Genomic DNA, 16,859 nt, shown 5'->3' on the forward strand with positions numbered 1-16,859 from the left:
GACCAGGGCTCGAACCTGTGTCCCTTGCATTGGCAGGAGGATTCTCAACCACTGCGCCACCAGGGAAGCCCCTGGAACTTCATTTTGAAACGACCGCTGTGCAGTATGGGCCAAAGTGGAAGATGGGTTACTCGGATTATGGGTGAACTACAGTAATGTTGAATCCAACCTAAGGTTTTGTCAGACACCAGATCCTTAATGCAGCATTATTTACTGTAGGAAACATAAGCCTGAAACAATTCCTCCTCGGCCTCCATTCAGCTAGCAGCTCCCCCCGTAAGGCGGATGTGCAGCACACCCCCAGATGGTATTCGGTCAAGTTCTCTGTTCCCTCCCATCTGCTGGGCCCGGCCTCCAGCCCCACCGGCTGAACTGTGGCAGAACCTGCGGGCCCAGCTCAGACGCCCTACCCCCAGGTGAATGGCTCTGTCCTTCCCGGGCCCCACAGAGCCTCTGCGCCAGGTGTGCCCCGGCTGGCTTTCCTCCCGGAGGTGGATCCACGGTGTTCTCAGTTTTGCACCTTCAGTGCTCAACACGTGTATGTGTGTGGAATTTCAACCTGTGTGTAATTAAATTGGGCAGCCCAGCCGATCCACCCCACGCGCCCCTGAGCAGCTCCAGCATCTCTTAGCGGAAGGAGCTGACTAGTAATCACTTGGAGACTTAATGCTGTGGGCTGTCTGGCCATTGTAAAAGCAACCTGGAGGCAGGGATGGTTTTTCGGGGGAAGATACTGGTCATCGTATCTGAGCAGTAAACGAGGGTGACAGATAGTGAGAAATTATCTAAATTAGCACTTGATCAGATCTAACTAAAGGGCAGAATGGGGACACTTCTAGTTTGCTAGTTTGGGGAACAGCGTTATATTCCACGGGTAAGGATGCTGGGAGGAAGGGCACGCAGGACATTCACAAGTCCACAGAGTTAAGCCAAAGTTTCAGGGTGGTCGTCAGGATCTTTCTGCCTTTGTTTCTAAAGGTACCAAAGACTATTTTAAACAGCTGAAACAGGAGCCCAAACCATACATACCAGAGTGTCTGTTTCAGTCAAGCTGTCATCTTGATTTTTAATCCAAGCAGATTTGACTTTTTCTAAAGCAGCCAATTCCATCTGCAAAAATTATAATAATTAGTCATCATCAATCCAAATAACCACCACTCTAACCTGTTTTCTAGGTCCCTTGGAAGCTTAAAATACTCTCACTTAATCTGAAGACCTCATAAAATCTTTGGGACTTTCATCTTACTAGGAGCATATTTTTGTGAAAACTGAGCTTCGGAAAGGTCAGTTATTTTGCGATCATTAAATTAATAACAGCGAAATGCGGAACCCAGAAATTCTGACTCTCACAAGATGTCACCAGGAAAGAGAAGCTCAACGTTCAGATGGCATGGCTGTGGGATCTGTCAGTCTTAACCCTGGATTCGGTAAACACCCTTGCCCAGGAGGGGCACACAGGGCCTCTTCTGCTGTCAGAGTTGCTCAGAAGAAAGGGGAATCTCAGAGTTCACGTCTTTGATTTCGAGACTAAAGACATCCATGGTAGCCAAATGCTTTTTGCTTGGTAGAAACATCTGGAAAACCCTCAAACAGAATATACTAAGCCATTTAGGTGTGAAATAATTCTCCCTTTGTCCCCAACTTCTATTGGCATTTCTCATAAATATTAAAAAAGGACTTTGCAAATACAGATACATAACCAGATTTTTCACACTTGCTAATGCTGCTTCTGGCTGTGCAGACACCAATGTCAAAATCATAAGCAGTTGTGGGTTGTGGATCTTAGCTATGGGGAAGGTCCTGGCCTCAGTGGGTCTCTGGTTCTTGTGGGGAACCAGGGAATCAGAAAGGATCAAGGATATCCCACCTCCTCCCAATGACCCAAAGCCTTTTCTCTGAGTAAATAACAGAGTACAGAGAAATGGCCTAATAAGCTCAAGGGGCCACTCAGCAAACCAATGAACAAGGACCACAAAAGTAGGCCCACACCATACGCTAAGCCAGGGTTTCTCCACGTGGGCACCGCCGACATCTGGGGCGGGTCTTTCTTTGCTCAGGGGCATCTTGTGCAGGATTTGAGCTGCATCCCTGCCTCCACCCACTAGATGCCAGGAACAGCCCCTTATCCCCTATCACCCCCGCTGTGAGAACCCAAAATGTCTCTAGTCCTTGCCAAGTGTCCCTTGGGAGGCAAAATCACCCTTGGTTGAGGACCACTGCTCTGAGCCGTCTGCAAAACTAACCTAACACACTTTATCCAGACCCTGTGACCCCTGAGGGGGAGACGGTTTGCTCAGAGCCGCGCACAGCAGGTTGCCTCCAGATTGCACCGCTAGCTCATTTACACATTGTCTGTATGAATAACCGATGATAACAGAGTCCACGCTCCCAGAGAACTCTTCATCAGACTTAAGACTGAAGATGGTTTCACTCAATTTGGGACCTCAGCATGACAAGTGAATTAAACACGTTTTAAAGAGAAGGAATCGGGGCGATAACACCATCCTGCTGGAAGGCTCTCAGGCAGCAGCCCTGTGGTCAGCCCTCCGACAGTAGAGCAGTGTTTCATGGCACAGCGCTGTGCTGAGGTGTGCCGAGCGCTCTAAGGTGGACTCGGGGTGGGGCACCTGCGGGCTGTGCACTGACTCTTCTGCATGTTTCAGGCAGCCCCACCGGGAGCAAACTCCCGATTCTCCCAGTTCTTCTTCCTGCTTCTATAAATATTTTAGGCTTTTCTCACCCCAGCAGCGCAGTAGCTGTGTTGCCTAACTGAGTGGCTCTGAGGCAGATGTGGCGGTGCAAGGCGCTGTGCCTGGGGGCGACGCTGGCTGCTGCTGCAGGGGGTGCACGTGCTTGTGTGTGTGTGCGTGCGCACGCGCGTGTGAGCGCACGTGGAGGGGGCAGAGTGCGGTGGCACTTTAGGCTCTCAATTTTACGAAGTACTGGTCTCTAGCACCACTAGTTACAGTGCTGTGGAATTAGCAACTTTTAGCAGCAGGCAGTCCTGGCAGAAAGTCTCCATCTCTTGGCCGCCCCAACTGAAGCGCTGTCGGGGCCCACTGTTATCAGCTCCAAGAACAAAATTATGTTGCTACTGTGTGCTCAAGTCTTGGGAGAACTCAACAGCTGTAATAATTTGTATCAGCAGAAATTCCTTCTGGTTCTAGTGATAAAACTGAATCCTCTGAAATTTGGGGAACAAAAAGGAAGGTTAAGAAAAATAAATGAATAACAAGGCTGGGAAATCAGGGAAGAGAGGACAAGAGCTGGGCAGCATGTGCACGCCTGCCTATGGATACACCATCCCCGTACGTTTTCCCTAATACGTTTAGAAGTTCTCTGTGTAAGAGCACAGCCTCGCTCTGTAGTTTCCAAAGTGTCTTTCATACTAAAGGATTCCAAAGTTCCACACCCACATCAAGACATATGGGGCTCTTCAAAATAGAAATATCACAGAGAACCAGCTAAGTCTGAAATCTGGCCCAGGGAACCAGAATTTGAAGAACTCACTAAAAAGACATCTAGATTCTATCAATCTCAGGAGTCCAGAACTGGCACGGCTCTCAGGGTCTGTAATAACAATGGCAAAGCAGCTTCCATTTACTGATGCTCCCCATGCCGTAAATCAATCCAACCATCAATCAAGCACCACGCTGGAGGCTTTAGCTGCATTTTCGCACTGGATCTTCACACTGCCCTGTGAGCCATGTCCTTCTTACATGCAATTTGTAGATGAGGACACAAAGTCTGGGTAACTGCCCAGATCACACAGTCAGTGGAGTGATGGAGTCAAGATTCAAACCCAGAAGTCTGACTCCAGAGCGTGTGCTCTCAAACCAGCCCTACCCTGCCCCAAAGAAATGTCTGGCCTGAACAGGGATCCTTAGGCCATCACACTGTAAAGACTGATACTCCATTGACTTTTGAGCTAACTGGGCTCCTGGGCCAACTCCTTTACTTCACAAATAAGGCACCCGAGGCCCAGAGCATCAAGGTGATTTTTCTCTTTAAGTTTTGTAAGCCATGCAGCTGAGACTAAATGTAGAACCTACAAATTCTATCAACCCAGAAACAGCTTCATCAGTAGAGAGTAGTTTCTCTTACTGATTTAGTAACGACGATTCCTAAAATTTCTTGAGCGGTCACCACATGTTAGGTGTCACGCTTAGCATTTCCGGGGTATTAATCTCATTTAAAATTTGATTGCATTGTGTTACAGTAGGGCCCTTGTTCTGCATTCCTAGGACACCGTAAGACAGTCCTCCCCTGGCCAGGTCCCAGGTTTCTCTCTAGAAGAGTCATCCCTTATATTTATACTTGCTATGGAATCTGGCTCCAGGGGCCAATGATCTGTCCACGTGGACAGTGATGCTTCAGCAGGGCCATCCAGCAGCCCCCTGTGAGAACGAGCAGCCCCAAGCCACATCCTGAGCAGAACGAGTCAGGTAAGGCCTCCTCAGCCCCAGATCATATGAACCTGGGCTGGAATGGCTGAGGGTGCCCGGTCTGAAAGTGGCGGGCCTGAGGTTTCTCGGTGGAGGGATTCTCGGTGGGGGCTGCCATTTCCCATCCCACATTTACTCGCTAAGGCCACGTGGTGCCGCTGTTCTAGGGCTGGATCACCCTGCTGCGCCTTCAGCAGGGAGAGGGATTACGTGGACGACAGCGCCACCTGGTGGCAGCAGGCAGTCCATGAGCTGACGGTCCGCAGACACCTGGGACCGGCGGCAGGCAGCCCTTCCATAGACAGCGCTTTTCAGGGGATGGAGAGCCTCACAGGCCTCAGGTCGTTTCCTCACAATTAATACCTACGCGCAGGGTGAGTTTTATATTCCCTCTGTTAAAGCGGCAAGAGCAGAAGGACTTAAAGGATTCAGTTTTCTTGATCTACAGAGAAGACACTGGGCTTTCAAAGCAAACCGAAAACCACTAAAATCAGACACGTCATCCTGCCTTTGGTCATAAACAAGGGGGAGGGCAGCTTCCTAGGGCCCGAGGCGGGTACAGCATCAACCCGGGCCTCTGCCCCTGATCCACTGCTGGGGAGAGCCTTCCCAAATAGGGACAGAGCGTGGTCCTGGGGTGATGCGGGGCTCTGGGGTGCTGCAGTAGACAGCTCCTTTTCCCTCTGGCTCGCCAGGCAAAATGGAAACCAGCCCACCGAGTTCTAAATTCTTCGAGGGCACTGCTCACTTTCTGAATAAAGCCCATGTAATTTCTCCTGAACAGACCCTGGGGCCTTCCTGCCCCTTTGCATCCACCCTCTCCCCAGCCTGGATGCAGAATCGCCACCACTGGCCGGGTGCCACACTCCCAGCTACCGCATGACGGGCGTTAAGGGAGAGGTCTTGAGGCACTGCGTGTTCCGGGAGGGAAGGCGCCAGGTCATGGCGGGAACAGACCATAAAGAACACCCGCCTGGCCACAGCAATATCGTCAGAGCACTAAGAGCCCAGCAGGATTGAGATGACAACTGAGGCTGAAACAAGATGAGAGGGCCCGTAGGTCCCAAATGAGCCAGGAGCACAGGGCCCAGTGTTAAGCCCTGACTCTCCCCTGGTCCCACTCCCACACCCCACAGCCATTGGTCTTGCTCACAGGGCTGGTGGTGTCTTTGCCGAGGCTGCCCTTGCTGTTGAGGCTGCCAATCTCCGTCTGTGAGCTGGACTGCGACATCCCCTCAAAGAAGGGCCTGTGGCAAAGAAGCACAGCCAGGGTCAGTGGCCGCCAGGGCCCAGAGCAGCAGCTCACGGACAGCCGGGCAGGGCTGGTGTTCAAGAAAGATCGACAACCCGGGCTTCGAGGATGCCGGCGAGGAAGGACACAGCAGAGGCTGGACCAGTAGGGACCTGGACCAAAGGACTTCAGGAGAGTCCTATCGGGGCTTTTGTCGGTTAGAGGCTAAAGCAGCGAGCTTTATCCAGACGGCAGGCGGTTCAGAAGGGGTGAGGAGCCGAGATTCCCGGGTAATGGCTGAGGGGGTGGGGGTGAGGGAGGGGAGTCTAGGAGATTGCCATGGCCTAGAGAGACAGTGTGACAGAGGGGGTGCGGGCCTCACTTGAGCTTGGGCTTTGGCGTGCTAAGGATGCTCTCTGTCTCCTCCATCTCGGGACCACTGTCGCTGGGATTGTACATCTCCAGACTGTCATACAGCTCGTCCAAGTCTTCTTCCACTTCTCGTATCTGTTCTCGGGATACGTGTTCCAGCCCAAAGCCCACCTGTGGGAGAAAACAAAACCTTGGAGTCTGGGGCTACCCCTATTAACAACATGGCAGACGGGAAACTCCTTCCTCCTGGGCAGGCCCCACTGGCTTCCCTACCCAGTCCCCTTAAGGGACGTGCCATAGTTTCACGCTCATCAGGGTGGTCTTGGTGTGCTGTGATTTGATCCTGAGAGCAGGGACGTGGTGAGGCCACCGGCCCCGCTCAGAGCCTCCCTAGTGCTCCCCACTAGTGCCCGGCGTCAGGAAGAAGAGTGGGGTTCAGACGGTACTTCTCCCGAGGAACTGGCGCAGGGAAACCCAGACGCCTGGGGCCCTGGCGGGCTCATGCTGGCCTCCTCTAGAGCCCGCAGGGGACAAATCTCCATCCCTGTCTGAGTCCACTGAGAAGAGAGCCCACGAAAACTGGCTCTAGGCCTGCGAGCCCAGGGAAGGCCCTGCTTCTCTTAGCGGCCAGTCCCTGATGCCATGGAGGAGGCCCCCACCTCACAGGCTGCCACTCACGAGGTTCCCCTCGGGGCAGGAGGGAAAACTGAACGATAGCAACTGGATCTGTGCTGGACACCCCACACCCGAAAGGTGGGCAGAAGCATGTGCCCCTGCTTCGAATACCATGGAACCTTGGGTGCTACATGTAAATCTTTCCTTCTCTTTTCAAGTAGCGGAAAGCCCTCCTTTAGCGACCCCCTCATGTGGGGCTCCTGGAATCTTGACTCCAGATTGTGCCTGAGGAATGAGGGTGAAACTCTGGGAATTCTACTCACCATCCAGCTCGGGAGTAAGGGGTCGTACCTCGTCTGAAACTTTAAACCGCTTCAGGAGGGCCACAAACTTCTGTTTGATGTTAGGTTGCTGTAGGGACAAAGCCACAGGAGTCCTCAGCCAGCAGCCCAGTCGGCAGAGTGATCGAGGGCCGGCTTTGGTGAAGAACCGGGGCCACGCCCCCAGCCCAGTAACTGCCCATGGTCGCCTCCCGCCCATCCCTTTCTCTAGAACTTCAGAACCACGGCGAGAGCCACCTGTATACACACAGGTTCCTCAAACTCGAGGTTTCCAAAACAGAGCTCACCCTCTGCGCCGTGCATTCCCCCTCCTGGTCACCCAGGCACCGAGGAGTCCCCGAATCTGAACCCGGAGTCTCCCCCGACCCCCAGCCCAGGGGTGCTGCCTCCTACCCTCTTGTCCACCCGAAACCGCACCGCTTCCATCCGGCCTCCTTCCTCGTCCCTCTCTGGGGCCACCCACCGCCCTCAACTAGCTCCTCCCACCCCACTTCCAGTCTCATTCCCTCCAGAGTCCACTGCGACTGTTCCACATGCAGATCTCACCTCGTCACTCCCCAGATGCAAGGCCTTCACTGGCCCCAGAGCCTCAAGAACTTCGGTGTCACCCTGTGTCTGCTGAGGGCTGGCTCTGCCTGACCCTGGCCTCACCCACCACCCAACTCCTCACACCCCACTTAGGTGGGAACTAACTGCTTACGACTTGGCACCCCTCTGGGCCATTTACATGGTAACTTCTGCCTTGACTAAACATGTCCCCAGATCTACTTGGTGAAGTTCTATTTACTCTTAGAAAACCCATCTCCTGGCATCTTGCCCGCAAAGCTGTCCTGCTCAGAGCCGGTCACTTTCCCCTCAGGGCCATCACTGCCCCTGACGCAGAGCTCGTCTGGCGCCTGCCCTACGGGGTTACGGTCACTTGTGTAGATGTGTCTGTGTCACTGGACACTGTGAGCTCCCTGACGGCATGGACCGGGCCTTCCTTATCTCTATGTGTCCAACCCCAGGCACGGCGACTAGCTTGTGGCCCTCAGCACCTCCTGACTGGATGACAGACTCACCGCCTGGGGATGGGGGAGACTAACTTGTGGGGGAGACTGAGCTGGGCCTTCAAGAAAGGGCGGGGCTCCCCAAGGTGGAAGAGCACCCACAGCAGAGGAGGAACGAGAGCCACAGCGACCGAGATGCAGAAGACGCTTCAGAGAACGCCGAGTCAATTAACACGTCTAGGACAAAGTGCTCTTGGTAGGGAGAGAAGGATTCGTGTGCACGGGAGGCAGGAGTGAAAGGACAATCACTCTGGAAATCTGATTGGAAAGCGCCTGCAGTTAACACAAAAAATAAAAACACCTTTCGGGGAGTGAGTGGGCGTCAAAGGAACACTGAGCTCTGGTCGTATAACCAGTGAAGCTACGGAGGCGACCACAGGAAGAGGCGATTTATATAGCTCCAGGGGGCACCTTTGGGAAGAAAACGGGGCCTCTTTGTGGTTACAGCACAGGAAAAAGAAAAACTTAGCAGGAGGAGCCCCAACAGAGAGCGACCTCCAGCCTCTGCCATCATCAGAGCACAGGGTGGGCTGGAGGCCAGGATGGGCCCTACCCGGCCTAGGAGCGCCTATCGAGGATTAGAAGCCTGAGGACGATGAAACAGTTCAAACGCGCTCTAGTCATCATCCGGTGGGGGAACCAAGGCCTCAGCCTTGAGGATTTATTATACATTGAAGCCCAGGGATACCCAAGGATGCCTGGAGAGAGGACAGCGTGTTTCACGGTGGACCGGGCTCAGATACGACATGTTCGGAAGGTCTGGCCTCCACTTATTTCACTCCTGAAGGTGACGGGAATCTCTGCTCTCGGGGTCCCTGGGCTGCTCTGCGCTAGAGAGAATCAGGATGCCTCTGGGGACAAATGAAACTGTGAACTTCTCTTCCAAAAAGCTCCTGGCACTTTTGACTCCCCCGAACTCTGGCACGGGAACCCGAGAAGAGGTCAAAGTTAACCTAGAAATTCGGGTATTAAACGTCTCAGTCCAGGACTCTAATTTCACCAGAAGTAGTGACTCCTGAGGAGATCGCGTGCAGGAGACACAATCTAAAGGCCTCTGGTCTCTAAGGTTCTGGATCCATTAAGGCAGGCACTGTGTCGAGCCCACAGTTCCAAGCACTAGCCTACTATTTCTGGGTAGGTTCAACAAATGATTCCAAATGGAGATGCTCCTAGAGAGGACTGGACTTATCTGTGCGGTGGACAGTACGAAACCTGAAGTAATCACCTGGAGAAGGGAGGGAGGGTGTCTGAGGGGTTCTGCTCCCCAAGGAAGCATCTGTTCCAAAGTCTACAACAAGGTTTCTCAACCTTTCTTCTATCCTAAGATAACCTGAAGAATATAACACGCTCCTATCAGGAACGCTGGTTCTCTGCAACAGTGATGCTTAATTAGCTGGTGGTGGAGGTGGAGGTACCAAGGGGTGTATCACAGCCTTGAGGGCATGGCCCTGTGCAGATGTTAAAAAGCCCCCAGGAAGTCTGAATACACCACTCCCATCCTACCCCCAGATTGCAAATCTCTGCTAAAACATTCCCCGGGCCTTGGAGGCTCACCCTTGTGATGGCAGACGTTGAGGTTAGTTTCCTCCGGGTCTTCTTTACTTTCCGAAGATCCTCATCTTCATAGAACAGGTCCTAAGTGGGTAGGGGGATGGAATGAGCTTGGGAAACCCTAGGAAGGTCTGTAACTGCTTCTCGGCCGCTTTATTGAGGGGCTGTGGAAAGTTACCTGCCCGTGTAGTGGGTCATCACTGCCTTCCTGTTCTGATGAGAAACTCTCCTCCTCTTCCTCAGAATAATTGTCAATATCAGGAGAACGGTCTGGAAACAGACACCTTAATAAGATGACCTCGCACGGCGAAGATCTGGTCTAAGAGGCTTTGGCTGGCTGGAATCATGCTCTCCTCAAGGGGAAACACGGCTGGGGTGGAGGAGAGGGCCCCGACCCCCTTTCATTTCCAGGGAGCTCTAAGCTCCTCTTTCCTAGGAACGTGTTAGGCTTTCCTGGGATGGAGATCAGGTGACGGGGAGGGCTTCCCAACACCGCACATGTCCTACCAGACAGCTTGGATTTGATTCCTTCATGGTCAATGGGCTGGCTGGACAGGGAGTAGATCTTTATTTCTGCCACAGGCACGGAGACATCCTTCACGTTGCTGTGCAGGCCGAGTACCAGGGCGCCTTCGTTCGGGTGCTGCATCACCTACGAGCACGGGGTGGCCACGGACACACCTCACTACGGACAGTGCCGCAGAGCAGCCCATTTTCACAAATCCCAACGGACAGGCGAGCCACTGGGAACGGTGTCCTGCTAACACATTTTCTTTTTCACTATCTTCCAGATTCACGCCTACCGTTCTCCTATTGCCTGTCTCACTTTACCTTTTTTTTTTTCCCTTTTTGGCTGTGCCACGCGGCTTGTGAGATCTTAGTTCCCCCACCAGGGATTGAACCAGGGCCCACGCAGTGAAAGCACGGAGTCCCAACCACTGGACCGCCAGGGAAGTTCCCGGTCTCACTTTAAAACTACCTCCAGAAGTGTCAGCCACGGGTCAGGCCACGTGCTTAGAGATAAAAATCAAGGCCTGAGATTGAAAATGACTGCTAATCTCTAGGACTGCATTTTAGTTTAAGTCTTTCACAGTGAAACTAGCTCTCAAGGCTGCGTGAGGCTGGCCTGCAGACCGTGGCCACCTGTACCAGGCCACCTGTGCCAGGCAATAAGGGCTTGACACAGCTGGCAAAACGTGCCATCCACATACTTCACTCCCCCCAGGCCCTCTTTCTGACACAAAACATGAAGAGGACAGAAAGATGGGCTGGGACTAGCTCACCTTTTACTGTGGACACAAAATGTTTCTTACTTAATGTTCTAAAATACAGAAATAGGTTTTAAAATTGACTTGTGGCCCCTTTCCTCTTCCCCTTGGTCAGGGCTGAGAAGATTCACCAGGCATACAGGGAAGCCGCACAAATGAGCAAAGGTACTGAGAAGGGAATTAAAAACGTGAAAAGGAGAAAGGCTAGAGGAACCCCAAAGGTGCTGACTGGAACTGACTGGAATGTGAGCTCATGATCAGATACATACAGAAGTGGAAACAGATACGATGTGTATGTACATACACGTGCATATGCATGTGTACACATGTACTTCCTAGCTGCATCTGCTGAGAGGGAGGAGAAGCAATGATACCCCAGTTGGGAAAACGAGCACCTCTAGCATCCAGATCCTGGTTTCTAAATACCATTCTCCACTACAAGGAACCAGGGCCCTTTGGAGGATCAGTTCATTCTGAGGCTGGGTCAGGGAAAGTACATGATGAGCCTGTAATATTTTGTACCAGAAAGTAAAGAAGCACGTAAAGAACGATGAGGCATATAAAAAAGGATATAGGAATCAGCTTGAAGGGGCTCTTACTGGCCAAAGTCGAGAAAATTTGAGCATCAGAATAAATAATGATAGTAGCAGACTAAACCCCACTGAACTAAACAGGAAACCACAGATCCATAACTGATACAAAGAAATGAATCAATCAGTAAGTGGGGAAGAAGGGAAAGCTGTATCTTACAGCAGACGGCCAACTAATAAATAGAGAAGGAATGGTGGGATTGGAAATTCACTGTCTGGCAAACGTCCAAGTAATGACTGATTCCGGTAAGAATCATTAATAGAGGCTAAAACTACTCGGTGAAGATATGAGGGGATAAGAAACTGTTATATAGTCTCAAAGTATCTCCTCCCTATAAAATGTTTTTTTTTCATTGGTAAGAACAAAATATGTATTACTTAACTTTATACTGGAAATCCTGGCACACACCATCTTACATTAACCAAGCGATAAGAGTTAGCCTCACCAGTAACGGAACAAATCAACACGGAGTGCTGCCTGCATTACTGCTTGCAGTAATTCTGCCAAAAACGCAGAAGCTGAATGTAAATCTTCAGAAAACATCAGACAAATGTGAACTGAGGCACATTCAATAAAGAGCCTGTACTCTTAAAAAATGTCAAGGGCATGAAAGACAAAGAAAATCCAAGGGACTGCAGGTCGAGGGAGACTAAGGAGACAAGAGCTAAGTGCAGCCCTTAATCCCAGATGAAACCCTGGGCCTGCAGAGGACATCTCTGAGTCGCTTGGCATGACCTGGGTGGGGACTGAGGGTTAGATGGCAACCCTGTGTCGGTGCTACTGTCCTGATCTTCATGGTAGACACAGTACGTATTAACTATGTGTGATGGGGCACCAGCTTACTTTCGGTGGTTCAGAAAAGAAAACAACATGCATAACGCTTATGTAGGAGAGAATAATAAGGCAGATGTGTTAACACTGAAGAATCTGGGTGGAGGGTAGATGGGAATTCTTTATACTATTCTTACAACTTTTCTCTAAGTTTGACATTTTTTTAAAGGTTCAAGAAAAAACTTTTCAGGAGGGAGAAAGTTCTCGATAAAAAGAAGTGCATCCTGAATTTCCAATAAAAGAATTAATTTGTAGCACAGAATAAAACACCCAAACAGCAGGCTGGGAAAATCACTGGCTGGGCCGGTGTCTCTCGTCGGCTCCGAAAGGCTGACTGTCCAGAGGCCGCCCTCTCTCACCTCTGCCATGTTGATGAGCCCCACGGCCAGGGTCTTATAGCCCAGGATGGTCCGGTTCTTATAACGCTTTCTCCTCTGCAGCATGATCTGCAGCTTGTTGGCATCTCGCTTCAGGAAATGAGGGTACTGCCAAGCACAAAACAGAGCCGAGCACAGTTAATCAGCAACTGGGTCCTCGGTGGGTCTTGGTGCTGCGAGAGGACGTGCCACCTTCCTGTGCTTCACTGGCTCCCAGCTGCACAAGGGGGTGATAGGGGCGAGGGGAGCGCCTGGTTTCCACTCTGCAGCGGGGTGGTCCACACATGCTCAGAAAACAGCCTCCTCCCTTGCCAGATAATCAGCTGTCCGTGCACTGCAACCTGGGGTACTGGCGTTAGGCGGAGAGACAGACATACTGGGACAGATAAGGAGGAGAAGGGAAGGGATGGAGGTTGCAGTATGCAGGCAAAACAAGACTGAAGCATCTGCCTCTGCTGGGGGGCATGGCGTGGATTACTAAGGAGAGACGGGGCCGAGTGTGGTGGGATGGTGGGGTTAACAGCTCTGTCTGAGGAAAAGGGGAAGAAGAATGAGAGGCAAAGCATTACATACAGGATGGATAAACAAGGTCCCACCGTAGAGCACAGGGGACTATATTCAACAGCCTGTGATAAACCATGATGGAAAAGAATATGAAAAAGAATGTATACACACACACACATATATATATGTATAACTGAATCACTTTGCTGTACAGGAGAAATTAACACATTTTATTTTATTTTTTAGTGCTTTTCATTCATTTATTTACTTCACATCTTTATTGGAGTATAAATGCTTTACAATGTTGTGTTGGTTTCTGCTGTACAACAAAGTGAATCAGCTATACGTATACATATATCCCCATATCCCCTCCCTCTTGAGCCTCCCTCCCACCCTCCCTATCCCACCCCTCTAGGTCATCACAAAGCACTGAGCTGATCTCCTTGTGCTGTGCAGCAGCTTAACACAACATTTTAAATCAACTATACTGCAATTAAAAAAAAAAAAAAAAAGAACGATTTGTGGTGTACTTTTCAGCAGCCCATCTGGGTCTCGGCGCCCTTGCTGTGGCTGTCTGGGTGATTGCTCTGGTCCTCCAGGCCGGCCACAGAAGCTCTAGGTGACTTTAAATTATTGGGCTATGGCTGTTTTCGGATAAAACAGTCTCTAGATTAGAGGACTGTTCGGGATTGGGCTGGACATGGCATATTAATGACCTAAGACTGAGCAGGTTCTCACCTGGAGGGAGAAGGTTAACTGGAGCTCTGTTTCCACCAATCCACTGGCTGGAAGGATGATCTCGTTGGAGCGAAGAATCCTTTTTGAACCCTGAAACCAAGAAAATATAGGTCAAAGCTGTATCACCAAAAATCAGACCAAAAGAAATACTGTTTGCAAACAACATCTAAACTCTACAAAGATTCTTACCAGTTCAAGTATTCCACCAGTCTTTTTGTTGTACTTGATCACAATCAAGCCACTACCATAGATGTGGTTTTACGTGTATTATGCTGTCCGTTTGCAAAGGGTTTTCACATGAAAATGGTTTGTTATTGCATCTGAGTTCTCCTCTCCCGCCGCTCCTGAGGGAGGCAGTGGTGTCGCACCCCAAGGCGTGGCAGTTCTCCCCATGGCACCTCAGCCGCCCTCCTCCCGTCTAACTGACACTTCGGCCACACTGTCCTGTCTCTGGGCATTTCCACATGCTGTTTTCTCTTCTTGGATATTCCTTCATGCTTCTGTACACAGCTAACCAACTCACCTTCCCAGTCTCAGCTTTGATATAATTTTTTTCCAGGAACTCTTCCTTGTAGTGCGGCTCCCCCCGCCCCCGCTTCCCCTGCCGTGCCCCCCCAGCACCCCCGCTCCACCACACCTAACGCTGGGTTAAACACCATAGTGTTTTTAGCTCTTAAAAGTAAAGTTGGGCTAAACTGTTCCTCAATGTAAAAAGAGATCAGCAGGAGAGCCTGAGGAATGCCAGTATATTTATAAAAATTACTTTAGGGCTTCCCCGGTGGCGCAGTGGTTGAGAGTCCGCCTGCCGATGCAGGGCACACGGGTTCGTGCCCCAGTCCGGGAGGATCCCACATGCCACGGAGTGGCTGGGCCCGTGAGCCATGACCGCTGGGCCTGCGCATCCGGAGCCTGTGCTCCGCAACGGGAGGGGCCGCAACAGTGAGAGGCCCGCGTACCGCAAAAAAAAAAAAAAAAAAAAATTACTTAAAAAACAATTGAGTTTAATTTAACACAGTGAAATGCCCCGATCTCCAGTATACAGATCGATGAGTTAGTAAATGTATATACCCGTGTAACCCACATCTCTATCAAGATGTAGAGCATTGTTATTACTCTGGAAAAATCCCTTGTGATGCCTCCCAGTCAATCCTGCACTCCTGTCTCAGAGGAAAGCACTGTTCTGAGTTCTTTCACCATAGGTCAGTTTTTCCTGTTCTAAAATTCCATATAAATGGAATCATACAGTGTGTACTATTCTGGTCGGGCTTCTTTTGCCCAACATTTATAATGTGTCTGAGGTTCATACAGGCTGTTGAGTGTATCGAAAGCTTGTTCCTTTTTACTGCTGAGCAGAATTCTGTCCCATGAACGTACACATGTGATTTCCGTTCTCCCGTCGCTGAACACTTCACATTTGGGGTGTTTCTAGTTTGGGACCATTATGGTTAAAGCTGCCATTCTTGTACAAGTCATCCACACAAGTGGATGTGTCTTCTTTTTCTTGGGCCGACACCTAGGAGAGGAATGGCTGGGACTTAGGGTAGACACATATGTAGCTTCGTGAGAAACCGCCAGACTGATTTCCAAAGTGTTAGTACCACTTTCCACCTGCAGCTGCATCCGGCGTGGTCTGTCCTGGACCCGTGGATTCTACTGGCCACGTGCAGAGAGGTCCATCACTGTGGCTGCAATTTGCATCTCCCTGAGGACTCAGCCCACGCAGCACCTTCTCAGCTGTTTATTGGTCCGCTGTAAATCTCCATTTATGACGTGACTGATCAAACTTCTTTGTTTTGTTTATCTTGTTATTCGGGCGTAAGTTTTTTATTTATATAAGAAATTGTCAGGTATATGCACCATAAATATTTTCTTGCCTATTCATTTTCTTAATAGTATCTTTTGATGAAGTATTTAATTTTGATCTGGTCAACTTTATTATTATTTTTTTCCTTTATGGTTAATGCATTCTGGGTCCTAGCTAAGAAATCTTTGCCTACTCCAAGTAATGAAGTTATTCTGCTGTATTAGAGTAGATATTCCACTCTGTTTTCCTTTAGGAATGAAAAAAATTTAGTTTTAACTTTTAGGTTTCTTATCCATTTCTAATTTTTGCTTTTATAAAATACAGATTTTGTATAATGCAGGAAGGAAAATCTCCTAAATGTAGTATTTCACAATGCTTTTAAAATTAGAATAGCATTATATTATGCCAATTAAAAATAATAAAGGACGCTCTGCCTCATGCGTTAGATAATGCTTTCTGTAACCTCTATGACAAACAAGAGTCTTGGCAAAGTTTTCACCTGAATTTATATAGGTAGGCTCTTAGGATTTAAGAAGTCTCTGGACAATGAATCTCAGAAATGCTGAGAATCCAAAATGTGGTTGATATATAGCAGTGGTTTTCAACCAGGGGTAGGAGACATTTGGCAAAATTTAGAGACATTTTTGATTGTTACAGCTGGGGTATGTGCGTGCGTGCGTGCGTGATATTTCTAGAGCGTAGAGGCCAGGGCTGCTGCCGACCGGTCTACGAGGCACAGCACAGCCCCACAACACTGCTGAGAAACCCTGCACAGCTGAAACCTGCTCCGCCCTGAAGACACTGCTTCCTGGGCTGACTGCTGGGCTTGGGGGTGGGGCAGGGTCCTCCTTGCTTCTTGTCAGCAGCTCCAGAACATCCTCCCTTCCACCTCCCCCAAACTCCCGCTTTGAGTGGATGCCCCTAGTCTAGCCTCTCTTCCTGGCTGTGGCTCTTGTCTGTACCTGCCAGCATCCCTACTCATTTCTTGACTTTAGCTCCTCACGCACTGTTCTTTCCCCAGCACTACTCCCGCCGTAACTCTTCATGATTTCTTTTTTTTTTTTTTAACGATAATATAACTTACTGATGAAAGCATGCTTGTCTAAATTTCTTTATTTTTTGGCCGCATTGGGTCTTCGTTG

At 50.1% G+C, this 16,859-nt stretch overlaps 1 protein-coding gene across 4 annotated transcripts in view; it reads right to left on the minus strand.

Annotated features, from left to right (window-relative positions):
- Nucleotides 1-16,859, minus strand: part of PACS1 (phosphofurin acidic cluster sorting protein 1) — a 140,354-nt gene that overhangs the window by 13,522 nt on the left and 109,973 nt on the right. For all 4 annotated transcript variants that reach the window (XR_007478585.1, XM_004264395.4, XM_033417044.2 and 1 more), the window contains exons 3-11: nt 13,914-14,003; nt 12,654-12,779; nt 10,112-10,256; nt 9,783-9,874; nt 9,608-9,688; nt 7,015-7,074; nt 6,059-6,219; nt 5,599-5,692; nt 1,030-1,110 (exon numbers count right to left, since the gene is read on the minus strand). Coding sequence is in view for 3 of the 4 variants with exons in the window: in XM_004264395.4 (XP_004264443.1) it covers nt 1,030-1,110; nt 5,599-5,692; nt 6,059-6,219; nt 7,015-7,074; nt 9,608-9,688; nt 9,783-9,874; nt 10,112-10,256; nt 12,654-12,779; nt 13,914-14,003 (930 nt within the window). In the remaining variant the exon portion in view is untranslated. The remainder of the gene's footprint in view (nt 1-1,029; nt 1,111-5,598; nt 5,693-6,058; nt 6,220-7,014; nt 7,075-9,607; nt 9,689-9,782; nt 9,875-10,111; nt 10,257-12,653; nt 12,780-13,913; nt 14,004-16,859) is intronic.

The sequence above is a fragment of the Orcinus orca genome, chromosome 8 (assembly GCF_937001465.1).
Source record: "Orcinus orca chromosome 8, mOrcOrc1.1, whole genome shotgun sequence".
NCBI lineage: Eukaryota > Metazoa > Chordata > Mammalia > Artiodactyla > Delphinidae > Orcinus > Orcinus orca.